Raw genomic sequence first — 13936 nt, 5'->3', positions numbered from 1 at the left:
ATCCCTCTTGCTACTGTACAATAGATACTTCCACAAGAACATGGGGACACATTTGGAAACGTGTTAAGGGTAGATTTCCCACAAATGTTAGAAAGTTTTCCTTCATACAAAGAAACACAGACATATGGAATAAATTACGACCTAGTATGGGAATAGGACTTTAGAGACTTTTAAATCTTAACTTGATGTTATTTTGGAGAATCCAGGTGAACAGGATTGGGGAGTTTCTTGGGTTAAAGGTCTTGTTCTCATAAAAATTGTTATAATGTGTTATTTTAAAACGACTCTTCCATGTCTTGTTAAGCCAAACATGCCATTTAATATTATAAACATTTCTAATGTTTTCTGCATGACTCTGAAGAAGTCACAAACCTCTCTTTCCTCATTTTAAAGTAGTAGTATGATTATGTTGTACCATTTTCAGCTCCATGTAAGGCATACCTTGAATATCAACAACTATGCTCTTCCTGAAACTGCATAATTTTATTTAGGCATTTTCATAAAAATCATAGATTTCATCTGCTAATGAAAATAAATGACACATACTATACAAAGGTTCAAGCTCCAAATTTAACAAATCAACATTTGAGACAAAAATGGTCCAAATTGTATTTGTAAAATTATAGTATGCAAGTGAGAAAAAAATAAATCACTTGCACTTATGATAATTTAGTAAATGATACATTTTTGGAAAGGATACTGGTAACATAGTTAAAAAAATTCTCATACTGAAAGTTTCCTTGTTGACAGATTTTTTCAACTGCTTTAAGGAAGAGATTTTCACCCCGTGGCCATTCAAGTTGTAGCAGAACAATTACATGACCTAATGCCAAGTCATCTCTATTATCTGTAAATGCTCGCAACTATAAAGAAAGCAGAAAAGAAAAATTAATACTTTGTTACACCACATAATTAATACAACATACTGCCATAATAAAACCCATTTTTATTTAAAGTTTATAAATAAGCTATATATAAGTAGTTTGCACCAATATATGCAGTAAGTTATATTAGTTTCTTTAAATGAAAAAGTTTACATATGCAGATGAAACCTGAGACTAATCTTTTCTCATTGTCAGCCTTGGTGGCACTCTTCGGAAATGAAGGCAGACACCAATTATTACTGATTAGTGGTGATATCCTGGATGAGATTAGTATTCAGTAGTGAAGGTAGAGACATTTTTTCATGTCAGGTAGGCTGGTTTAGGTATATCACTTTTGAAAGGTGGGCAATGGGACAGGCTTCAGTTACTGGAAAACTACACACATCCTCCTATAGCCGTAGTGCAGATCCAGGAAGAGTGTCTTTTGGCTGTAGATTATTATACTTCATGCATTTTGCATGGATATTTGGGGGTATCATGAGAGTCTGACAATCCTCTCTACATTTACTTTGAGGATTAGAAAAATGTTTGTCTTTGTACACCATGCATTCCTCCATCAGGGAAGGTGATGCAAAAGTGAAGGGATTTGGGGATACATCTCAATGAAAACTGTACCTGCATTATCGTTGTTACAATAAATCTGTTTACAGTGGGTGAAAGACTCCAGCAATGTTGTGTCTTGTCTCTTCTTCTGTATGTGATTTTCAAAGTGCAGGCCAAGGCTAGGTGAGTATCCATTTTGGATACTGTGTTAAAAGGGCTGCATTTGCTTCTTTGTAGTTATGGATGTGTTGTCCTCTTGACCTCATTAGTGATGTGTTTGAAGCTGAATGTAATGGGGTTTTAATAAGAATTATAAGCACCTCAGAGCTCAAAATCCTTTCTTGGAAAAGAATGCCTTGCAGATTATCAAAGAGTTTTGGGGGATAGAATATCAATAGTTCAGGGTTTTAAAAACAAAACTGAGCAAAATATTAGCTGATGATTTAATGCAGTTGCTACAGTTTATTTTCTGAACACTGCACTACTCTGTGGTGATACATCACAAGGCTAACTCCACAGATGAAGCTGAGGTTAGTAACTCCGGTTAAAATAAGGAATAAAGGGACTACAAACACAGGTGTTCGAAATTAGTAATAAGTAACTTTTTAACAAATGACTGTTTCTCCTAACTGAAAACAGCCACTGCACGTGTGCTGCTCAGGAAATATCCAGGAAAAGCAGGAGACTGTTACTGGGGACCGGAAGGCCTGATTAGTATACTGTAGCTTTTTGTGTTGCCACTCACCTACAGAGCCTCTAACTGAATATATTGATGTCACTTAATACCAGCAAGACAGCTGAATTTATTTCTTTTAATAAAAAATATCATTATTTAATACACAAATTAATAATTTTGTGCAGAGGGGTAAATAATGAGTGTGAGTTAATTTCTTGTAATTAAAAACAAATACAACTTACTTTAAAACAAGCCAGCATCATTTGCAGACAATAAGGCATAACAGCTTTACTTGAACAACAAAGGAGCTTGAGGTCTCTACCTGTTTAAAAAAAAAACAACAAAACTTTAACATTGCATTATATTAAAGCATCAGAAAAAATGCTGGTATATACCCCTGCATATATTTTTTATGTTTAAGAATTTTGAAAAAGGTACACTCATAAATCTCCAGACATGCACATTATTCAAGACTTTCTACTTTTTCTGAAAACTATATGCTGATTTAATTTGTTCAGCTCCTTTTTTTAGAAGCAATCGCACATGATGCACAAAGTAACTATTGTGATAGCCTATGTCTGTCTGTTTGTTTGTTTGTTTGTTTAGACATTAACCTTTGCGCTCTCTCTCTCTCTCTCTCTCTCTCCTAGGACTGAAGCGGAAGTAGAAGATGGCTGACCGCGAACTGCAATGTGTTGACAAAGAACTACCAGCCCTTGAGACTTAGATTCAGCAGCTCTTTGAAATACAATACAATTTATTTTTGTATAGCCCAAAATCACACAAGGAGTGCCGCAATGGGCTTTAACAGGCCCTGCCTCTTGACAACCCCCCCAGCCTTGACTCTCTAAGAAGACAAGGAAAAACTCCCAAAAAAACCCTTGTAAGAAAAAAATGGAAGAAACCTTGGGAAAGGCAGTTCAAAGAGAGACCCCTTTCCAGGTAGGCTGGGGTGCCGTGGGTGTCAAAAAGAAGGGGGTCAATACAATACAATACACAGAACAGAACAAATCCTCAATACAGTATACAAATAAAAAATTTAGAAGTAAGAATTTAACAGTAGATGATATCATATAATATGATTTGGATTTGTTTAGAGTCCTGGAGACCTCATCCATCAAGCTGCCTCCCCCATTTGGCCATTCCATGGCTGAAACAGTGCTGTGCCAGCCAATCTGAAGAAAGGACCCCTCATTACCACGATTCCTGCGATCCTCGATCAGGGATGACTTTACCTTAGGCAGTCAAACAACTTGGCAGGTGGGCTGTGGCACCAAGTGCCACATTTGAGTTTGAAAGACAGATACTCCTTAGAGATCTGAAAGATCCCTGTGAAAAGAGACCTCATCTGCAGCCAAGACGGACTCAACTTGTCTCCTCACGGCAACATCAACCCTGCGCTATTCTTCATGCTCACGAGGCCAAATGACCTTTACCCCCATACCTACTCGACAGGATGAGGACAATGGCACCTGGCTGTTTCAACATTGCAGGTGGGGGCTCAAGCACTGAAATCCACAATCTCTTCAACCCTCTTTGCTCCCCTGCACTACCGGCAGATCTTGATGATGTAGTTTTTATCAGGGATTTAGTTGTGCAGAACCTTTGAATTTCACTCCCTATACACAAATATTTTGTTTTGTTGTTTTCCTGGTGCATGAGTTCGAGACATTATAAGAAGAGTGCTGACAGTATTTCAGAAGCACCAGGATAGGACTTTTCGAACCGTCGTTTTCCATGCTAACGTAAATGACATTCGTTTTGACAGTTGGTGGTTCTAAAGGCAGATTTCGCAGCACTAACCCAGACTAAGAAAGAGAGGACCCTGGCTGCTAGATTCATTATTTCAGGTCCTCTGCCATTAGTTAGAAGGTCGAATGAAGCCTACAGTCGACTACTCTCCTTGAACAACAGGCCGAGAGGCTTCTGCAAAAGACAAAATATTGGCTTTGCGGACAACTTCTAGGAGAGACCGTGTTTCTGCAGATGAGATGAGCAGCATCCTAAAAAATTTGGTGTCCAGGTCCTCTATGAAAACATCTCAAAGATAATCTGTCCCCCTGACTATGTCATTTTAGTTCTAATGACTTCCATAATGCCTTGCTGGCATGTGATAATTCTGTTGTGAATTCACCTTCAGATGTACATTATATTAACATTAAAATAATTAACCACAGTTTAACTAAAAAGCCTGGACAAAGCGGAATAAATGTGAATAATTTAATTAACAGTGCATCTACAGATGTGCACCATATTAGAACTGTAACAACACATTATTGATTATTATAGACCTTATTACTGTTTTAAGCTGCTGCAACACTCGCTTCAACTCTTCCAAATCCTTAAATATGGCTCTGTTAAATATTACAGCATTAACAAGCAAAACCTTTAACATTAATGATCTGATCGTTGATAGAAATATAGATTTTTTTCTCACTAAGTGAAACATGACTTGATTCAAATGGTGCTGCAGTATTAATTGAAGCAGCACCCCCGAATTTACAGCATAGCTCATTCAATTTGTCAAGTAGAAAAAGAAGGCAGCTTAGTGAATATTTAATCAAGCCGATTGCACAGTAAAAATGCCAGTTTTGGTAACTTCACATCTTTCGAGTATATAGCAGTTGTGATTAAAGGAATCTCCCAGTCTTTCATATTATCCGTTTATAGACCTCCAAAATATGATGTGTATCTTACAGAAGAATTCTCAGACTTAGTATCCATAATAACAATGAACTGTGATACGTATCTGATTGTAGGCAATTTTAATTTTCATGTTGATAACCAATGTGACCCGAAAGCAAGAGAATTCCTAAATTTACTGCAATCCTTTGATCTGATTCGGCATGTCAGTCAGCCCTCACCTAAGAGAGGTCACATGTTGGATTCAGTGATTTCAAAAGGACTGAAAGTTGACGTGAGGCAGTTAATGGATGTTGGCAGACCATTTCTGCATATTATTGAATTTAGAAATACTGCTAACTACAACTAATGTGATGTGTATTGTTAAAAAAACATTATTTTGATACATTTGCTGCTTCAACATTTACTAATATTCTACACAATCAATCTGGTTGGAATGCTTACTTCAATAGTACTAATAATGTGAATAATAAAGTGGAAACTTTTAAAGCTAAGGTAAGAGCAGCAGCTGACATAGAGGCACCTGCAATACTCAAAAAGGGTCTGATTTAAAGAGAACATGCCAGATAGGCCTGTGCAATATATCGAGTGGTACGATATGAACAATATTGCATCATTTGAAAACAAACCTATCGCGATATATTATGTAATATGTTTTATTAAATACTACCAGTGTGTAGTGCATTATTTCTGATAATTGGAGCACATCCTAAATGCAGTCATTGCAATTAAACCCTGCCCCCTGCTTATCTTAAACAGTAACAACAATGCCTGAGACGGAGGCAGAAACGAGTACGGCTATCTGCGATGATTTAGTGCAAAAAAAAGGTACAAATGTGACCTCCGTTGTTTGGAAAAGGTTTGGCTTTAGACAAAATAATACAAAACAAAACACTGTTATATGTAAACTTTGCAAGAGAGAAGTAGGAACGAAGAGCGGCAACACCTCGAACCTCTTCAATCATTTGAAAACAAAACATGTTAAGAAGTACGAAGAATGTATTAAAGTTCGCGAGAACTCTGCTCAACACGCAACGAAACACATCCCTGCCGCAAAACAAATCAAGCTGGCGGCATGTTCTCTCGTTGCATACTGTATGAAAAAAACAAGCCCCAAATGGAAGGAAATAACAGCTGCAGTAACATACCACATTGCAAAAGATATGGTTCCTGTTGCCACTGTCGAAAAACACGGATTTCAAAAACTACTGAGAACGATTGATCCCAAATATGTAATTCCCAGTCGGAAATACTTTGCGGAAGAAGCGCTGCCCAAATTAAAGGTAAAGGAGAAAATTCTGAATCAGCTTCAGAACGTTCGCCACTTCTCCACCACATCCGATCTGTGGACAAATTGTACCATGCAACCATACATGAGCCTAACGGTTCATTTTATCGAAAACTGGGAGATAAGAAGCGTTTGTCTCCAGACAGGATTTGCACCAGATGACCATACCGGAGAAATGATTGCGCTGGGGCTCAAAGATGCGCTTAAATCGTGGAAAATAGACGATGCGCGACAAGTGTGCATTACCACGGATAACGCTGCAAATGTGATTAAAGCCGTTGATCTGAACAAATGGAAGAGACTGCAGTGCGTTGGTCACCGGCTAAATCTGCCGATTGGTATGACATGTGTGTGCGTGCTAGTAATGTGTCGATCACGAACGAAACGGTTCTTTGAGCTGTCTCTTTTTAGTGAACGGTTGGAGCCGATTCCTGTTTTTTGGAACCGATGTCTGTGTAGTGTTTGTAGCGAAACACTAAGTGCAAACATCTAATAATGGGTCAGAACACTGCTAAATTTGGCTGAATTCTAAAAGGCTGGAGTGGGAAAATGAAGATACGTTTGGGTGCCGAAAGAGCCGATTCTTAGTGAGCTGCTGAAAAGCCGAAATGCCCATCACTAGTGCGTGTGTGTATGAGAAATGTTTGAAAATAAATAATAACATGTAATAAATATAAGAAATTTGCAATAATAAATGTAAAGTGTGTGTGTGCACATATGAGAAATATGTTAAATTAAATAATAAATATGCTAAGAAATAGTAAATAATAATGTGTATGAGAAATATTATTAATTAACGTAAATAATTAATAAGACTGTAATTTGTGTTTGGTTTTAGAGAGAAGCATGAGAGATCCCCGCATTGAACGGGCAATTTGTGTATGCAAAAGAATTGTTGCATGTTTTTCCTTCAGCTGGAGAAAAAGAAGGGATTTGACCGCAACACAGAAAGAACTCAATCTGCCTTCCCATCAGCTCATAACAAATTCCCCTACAAGATGGGGGTCAAGGGCAGCAAAGATACAGAGAATGTTGGAACAAGAGAGGGCCATCACCCAAGTTCTCTCATCTGATAAGAAAACCAGACATCTGGCACTTACATGGCGGGACATAGATGTACTAGAGTCAACTGATAAAGCTATTCGACCCCTCTTGGAATTTGCAGATGCACTCTCAGCTCAGTCCTGTTACAGTCTCCTATGTTAAGCCAGTGCTACACCTTTTTCAAACCAGCATCTTGGCTCACCAGCCAGAAGACACAGAGCTCACTATGTCAATTAAGACCAAAATTCTTGATTATCTGAGAGAGAAATTTGATGACCCTGCGACCCAGCAAATACTAGACATTGCTTCTTTTTTGGATCCACGTTTCAAAAGATCATACATTCCTGAGAAAAAGTATGAAGAGGTCAAACGCAGAGTTGTGTCTGAAGTGGAGACCCTTCAACATGTTGAGACCAGTGCCCAGCCTGACTTAGCTGGGGAACTTTCAGAAGCAGCTGAAGCATCACCACCACCAGCCAAAAAGGAGAAGCGAAGCCTTGGTAGTTTCTTTAAGAGGCCAACATCTTTATCGACATTGTCTGACAAGAGATAAAATTGAAGCTGAACTTTCAACATACCTATAAGCAGCTGAAATTGACACTGAGACAAACCCACTTGCATGGTGGAAAGAGCATGAACCAATCTTTCCAACTCTCAGTCGCCTTGCAAAAAATATCTCTGCATACAGGCCACTAGTTCGCCCTCAGAAAGGGCATTTAGCACAGGTGGCAACATAGTGAACTTCCACAGGGCATCTTTAAAGCCAGAGGCAGTTGACAGACTTGTCTTTCTTGCACAAAATTTGTGAAATTGTGTTACCTGAATGCATGTTCTTGCCATGCTTTATTTGTTTACAAAACATAGTTTAAAAAGAGCATATTGAAACATTATTTTATGTTTTTCTTAGGCAAACCTAGTAAAGTAGATAAAGCATCTACTCCTACGTCACCTAATATTCAGAAAACTGGCTTTCTTGCGTAAATGTTTAGATGTGTTTCTTGCATTAATGAGTATATTTTGGTTTGTTCCTATGATGTAAAGTTGTAAGTTTGCAATTACATGTAAATAACTAAAGAGCAATATAAATGTGTGGCTTCTTTTTTAAGTAATAGTAGAAAAGAAAAAAAATATCTTTGCATATCGTATATTGACTTTTGGTCCAAAAATATCGCAATTTGTGGTCTAAAAATATCGCAATTTGAATTTTGAGCTATATCGCCCAGCTCTAATGCCAGAAGGCTGAATATAATTGGAGGAAAGCTAAACTGCTGGTCCACTATGAAATATTGAAGGTAAAAATAATTGAATAACAACATAGACAACGGAGTCCACCTTGAGAGGGAATACTATTTCTCCAAAATTATAAACGATAATGCTAATAATCCAATAGTTTTATTTTCAACTATTGATCATCTTTTAGACCCAGCTCACCCTTCTTAAAACTACTAGTGAAACTTTTGAATTATTTTTTTAAACACAAAGTACGGTGATTGAATTATTAAATTAATTAGGAATAACATAGTACAACCCAGAAAAGTCTAATCTAAATGAATCCCAGCATACCTTTTATCTTTTAACGGAATAAATCTACTTGAACTACGTAAAATAATTTCTCAGTTGAAACCCTCTACCTGCGTCCTTGATCTAGAACTCCTTTTAAAGTAGTCTCCGGTGTCCTAATTGATAATATACTTGAAATTGTGAACTCATCATTAGATATGAGGATCTTCCCTGCCTGTCTAAAGACTACAGCTGTTAACCCTACTCAAGAAAAATAATCCAAACTCATCTGTCTTTGACAACTTCAGACCAATTTCTAACCTGCCTTTTTTAAGTAAAATTCTAGAAAAGGCAGTTATTAATCAGCTCAATGATTACTTGAATAAACATTCTCTTCTTCACAAGTTTCACTCTGGTTTTAGAACAAATCATAGTACAGAAAATGCCCTAGTTAAAGTAGTGAATGATGTGCAAATTAATGTGTACTGATGCCATATATCTGTTCAAGTCTGTAGACTTGAGTGCAAAATTTGACACCGTAGACCACAACATTCTTATAAATTGCCTTACACAATGGGTGGGTCTATCTGACAGTATCTTAAATTGGTTTCAATCTTACTTAATAATGATAGTTCTTTGCATTTATATAGCGCTTTTCTCACTACTCAAAGTGCTCAGCAATTGCAGGTTAAGGGCCTTGCTCAAGGGCTCAACAGAGCAGAGTCCCTATTGGCATTTACGGGATTCGAACCAGCAACCTTCCCGATTGCCAGTGCAGATCCCTAGCCTCAGAACCAAAAGTCTTTGTTAGTTTTGGTGATTATACTTCGGAGATACTTGATATTATATATGATGTAACACTCTGATCTATATTGGGTCCACTGTGTTTTCTATCTATATGCTTCCATTAAGTTGGGTCATCGCAAAGCACAAAGTGAGCTACCAGAGCTATACAGACAACACACAGCTTTATTTATTTATTGCTAGCGTCTGATGACACTGATGCTCTTGGCTCTCTGATCCAATGTATTCGCTGTATTTCTGTTTGGATGAGTAGTAACTTTCTTAATCTAAATAAGGATAAACCAGAAATCATAGTGATCAACAAACATGCATAGCAAGGATATTGGAAATAAACTTGATTCCTTAGGTTTAAAACTTAAGTTGGAAGTAAAGAATTTAAGGGTAATCATCGACACTGACATAAACTTTAAATCACACATTAACCAGATTGCTAGGACTGCTTTCTTTCACTTAGGGAACATAGTAAAAGTTAGACCTCTAATAACTGTATAAAACACTGAAAAATGTGTTCATTCTTTTGTTTTTAGTCGACTAGATTATTGTAATGCTCTTCTAACGGGATAAACTAAGAAAGACATTAATCGATTGCAATTAGTGAAAACCAGTTTTAGTATCATTGCACTGGTTGCTTGTGTCATTCAGAATTAACTTTAAAATACTACTAATCTACACTAATAAAAGGCAAAGCCCTCACTGACTCACTCACTCACTCAATCACTGATTCACTCACTCATCACTAATTCTCCAACTTCCCGTGTAGGTAGAAGGCTGAAATTTGGCAGGCTCATTCCTTACAGCTTACTTACAAAAGCTGGGCAGGTTTCATTTCGAAATTCTACACGTAATGGTCATAACTTTAACCTATTTTTTCATCCATATACTATAATAGACTTCTGCTCGAAGCCCGTGGGAGGCGTAACTTAATTTAGTAATTTAGTGCCTGCCCATATAAGGCTCTCCGTCAGCGGCAATCCAATAGAAACACTGCCGCTAAATATTCATGGGTGAAGGACTGTGCTTATGCAGAGGAAGATGAGATGGTCAGTGTGGTGTTTGGCACAAACTCAGCAAAACTGCGAGAGAAACTTTTAAGTGCCGGGTCTTAGCTAACATTAAATATAGCCGTGGACATCGCACGAGATGGCACCAGCACAGCTGGGAACCTTCGATGCATGTACACCGAGCGGCTCACGTGAAATGACGCAGTGCACAGACAAAATGCAACAGTTCCAAAGAGTGCTGAACAAAAAACGAATTACACAATTGAGAAGGCAGCAAAAAATATTAAACGTGTGATACATACAAGCATATTCATAAGTGCAGCTACTGCGGAAACAAAGCACACGCTGGAAAAAGTCAATGTCCCGCTAAAGGAAGACAGTGTAAAAAAAAACCCCGTGCATGCAGTGTGTCACGTCTCAGATAAAGAGGAAGACGAGCTGTGTATTGATGCAGTAAGAAACGAATCGATGAATGAAACCTGTTATCTTTACAACGATTGACAAACACGGAATGTAATTTGAACACAACACATCCTACAAATATGAACCTGATTGAAAGAAATAATGATAATCAAATCCTTGATGACAGCAACACTCATAACACTCACAAAACAACTACTGTATATTGACAATCATGTTACATTATTTTTACAATGTTCCCTTTTCTTTTTCATAACTTCTTTAACACACTACTTCTCCGCTGCGAAGCGCAGGTATATATATATATACCCCAATCTACATACTCTCAAATAGACAAACCACACGCTGTGGCACAATGGTAGAAGCTTCGCCTCTAGCGCCGACGTCCGAGGTTCGATTCCCGAGAGGGGGTGCACCGAGTATGTACGCGCGCTTCCCGATTCATTTTACCCTTGCATCCCCTTGGTTTGAGACATATGAAAAAATATGCGGTTAACGCAGAAAGACATCACCAATTGAAGCTTTATGAATAATGGATACTTTATTCGCCATCAATGATTGTTTTGGTAAAGCCATACTCAGTGTATTTATTAGATGAACGGTAAAAAAGTAAGAGTGAGGGGAGGGTGACTTATTGAGGCACGCAGGCGAAACCACTATAACACGCGGGCTCAATGCGTCGGTGCGCGTCAACTCGATCTGAATTGCGCGATCACATTCGAAAAAATATATTTTTTCAAGTTCTATTTAGTCGACACAAATATCTTTGGTTGGAATGTAAGGCGAATTTACTCTTTACATTTGTATGGTGAAGAAAAATTTATGCAATGATGCCTACATTTAACTTGCATTCCTACCAAAGATATTTCTGTCGACTAAATAAAAATTCCTTGTATTTAAAATTTAAATAGAACTTGAACAGATACGATAGTTCATAATATCCACGCAGACTTGCACATAAGAGCGGGAGTCATCCGTTTTAACAAACAGCGTATTGCACTGATACGAAATAGCCTGCCCATTTAATTATTTAGGAATGGATAAATAAATTAAGATTTTGTACAAATAATGTTTTTCATTTTTCTTCCTTGATGGAAGCGTGGGTATTTTGTTAGTGGTTTATAAAACCTTAAACAATCTTGCTCTGTCCTATAGTTTGGAATGCCTGTCTCCCTATATTCCAGGTCGTAAACTTAGAACCTCAAATGGCAGTCTGCTTATTATTCCTAGAACCAAACTTAAAAGAGGTGGTAAGCCAGCCTTTTGCTGTAATGCACCTAAAGTCTGGAATACAAGCTAACTCTGTCGAACATTTAAAAAAATTGCTAAAAAGTCATTATTTTAATATGGCTTTTTCATAGGTATATTTTAGTTTAGTATTCCATCCATCCATCCATTTTCCAACCCACTATATATCCTTATACACGGTCATGGGGGTCTGCTGGAGCCAATTCCAGCCAACACAGGGCACAAGGCAGGAAACAAACCCTGGGCAGGGCGCCAGCCCACCGCAGGGCACACACACACCCAGCACATACTAGGGACAATGGGACAATCTTTGGACTGTGGGAGGAAACCCACGCAGACATGGGGAGAACATGCAAATTCCATGCAGGGAGGACCTGGGAAGTGAAAATAGAATATATGGGCATAGAATTATTATATTCTTCAGCATTCTGCAATCTGAACTAATATTCACTATTCTCTGTTGTTTTCTCCGGTTCTTCTGTAGTGGCGATCTGTGCCACCACCACCTGATCTAGGCACCATGCAGCCCTCTGAAATGATGGAATGAAGGTGGGTGTATCTCCTGTATACGAGACCAACTCCATCAAATCCCATCATATGAATCATGAAAACGATGAGGTTTGATTTAAGAACAATTAGGTTAAGTAGAATCCCCAGTGGAGGCTGAGTGGACTATGGGTCAAATATCTCAAATATCTCAGAGGGGAACCTTCTTACACTACCCCAAGCTTCGACTGTATGTACTTAATGCTGTGTTCACATGAACACTGAATTACATCTTGGAAAATTCGGGCTAAACAAAGCTACTTGAACTGTATGAGTTGTGATATAATGCTGACCACAGACCTTAATCTGCTGTTTAACACTATACTCCCTGGAGCCTATGAAAAAAGTTGTAATGCCGGGCCACCTTAAATTCCTTTGCACTTCTTCATGACCGCCTTTGTTTTGCAAATGCGTCAATCAGCAAAGGCAGCAAGCAGCCTGCTATCACATCCCCTACACCGAAGCAGCTGTAGTTCTCCCAGCTCAAGTCTGTTTATCTGGGTGTGAGGTACCTGGAATTGTATCAGGTCAGGTTGGGGAGTATGCACTGGTACAGGGTAAAAAATATATTGTTATTTGGAATACATATATTTCATGTGTTCTGTGTTTACAACAATCTGTGTAAATGTAGGCTAAATATCTGGCTAAAGTCACTTCAGTACATGAGCAAAGCAATGGTACTGAGAACGGAGACAGACGTTTTCGTTTTGGGTGAATTGCTTGCCCTGAAGTGACTTTAGCTGTAGGTTAAAGCTCCTGTCGCACTTTACGCAACTGTTGTTACAGTTCTGCCTTTGTCCAGAAATAGCTCCATAAGCTTTATGACCTTAGTCTCAGAAGGTCTTTCTCCCGTGGGACGACTGGGATCTTTTCCTGAGTAAGGAATGGCATTGCACATGTACTTTGTCAGCATGGCCATGTTGATCAAACACAGGTAGCTCTGCAGTCTACTTGTGATTTTACGCTGTAGGAAGATAAGTAAATAAATCAAGGTAAAGGGGTAAATAACATTCGATCTGGGTTTTATAGTAACATATAAATGTTTTTTATATGAAGACCATCACAAAACATAAACATGAAACGTTGGCAAGCTAAACCTTGTAAGCCCTGCTGCTTCACTGAAGGACATGTATGTGGCAGAATTACTGGTAGGATGATGCCCAACCTCTTGCTGCATTCAAACTGCGCCATCTTTCACCTTTACACCTGGTGCAGCTGTGTTGTTCTGTGTGAGTGATGTTTCTCGCAGGGAGAGCTTCTGTTCTCTTTCTCCAATGTAGAACCCTCATCTGAGTTTACCTCTATTATAACACATCTTTATTTGTAAGCTAACAGTGTC

At 38.3% G+C, this 13936-nt stretch overlaps 1 protein-coding gene across 6 annotated transcripts in view; it reads right to left on the bottom strand.

Annotated features, from left to right (window-relative positions):
- ints10 (integrator complex subunit 10) overlaps window positions 1–13936 on the bottom strand; it is a 266775-nt gene that overhangs the window by 36212 nt on the left and 216627 nt on the right. For all 6 annotated transcript variants that reach the window (XM_039751082.1, XM_039751083.1, XM_039751084.1 and 3 more), the window contains 2 exons: window positions 2346–2425; window positions 701–863 (listed from right to left, as the gene is read on the bottom strand). In XM_039751082.1, coding sequence (XP_039607016.1) covers window positions 701–863; window positions 2346–2425 — 243 coding nt within the window. The remainder of the gene's footprint in view (window positions 1–700; window positions 864–2345; window positions 2426–13936) is intronic.

Source organism: Polypterus senegalus, chromosome 4 (genome assembly GCF_016835505.1).
Source record: "Polypterus senegalus isolate Bchr_013 chromosome 4, ASM1683550v1, whole genome shotgun sequence".
NCBI lineage: Eukaryota > Metazoa > Chordata > Cladistia > Polypteriformes > Polypteridae > Polypterus > Polypterus senegalus.
Note: the sequence above shows the minus strand (reverse complement) of the source record. Positions and strands in the feature narration are given on the sequence as shown.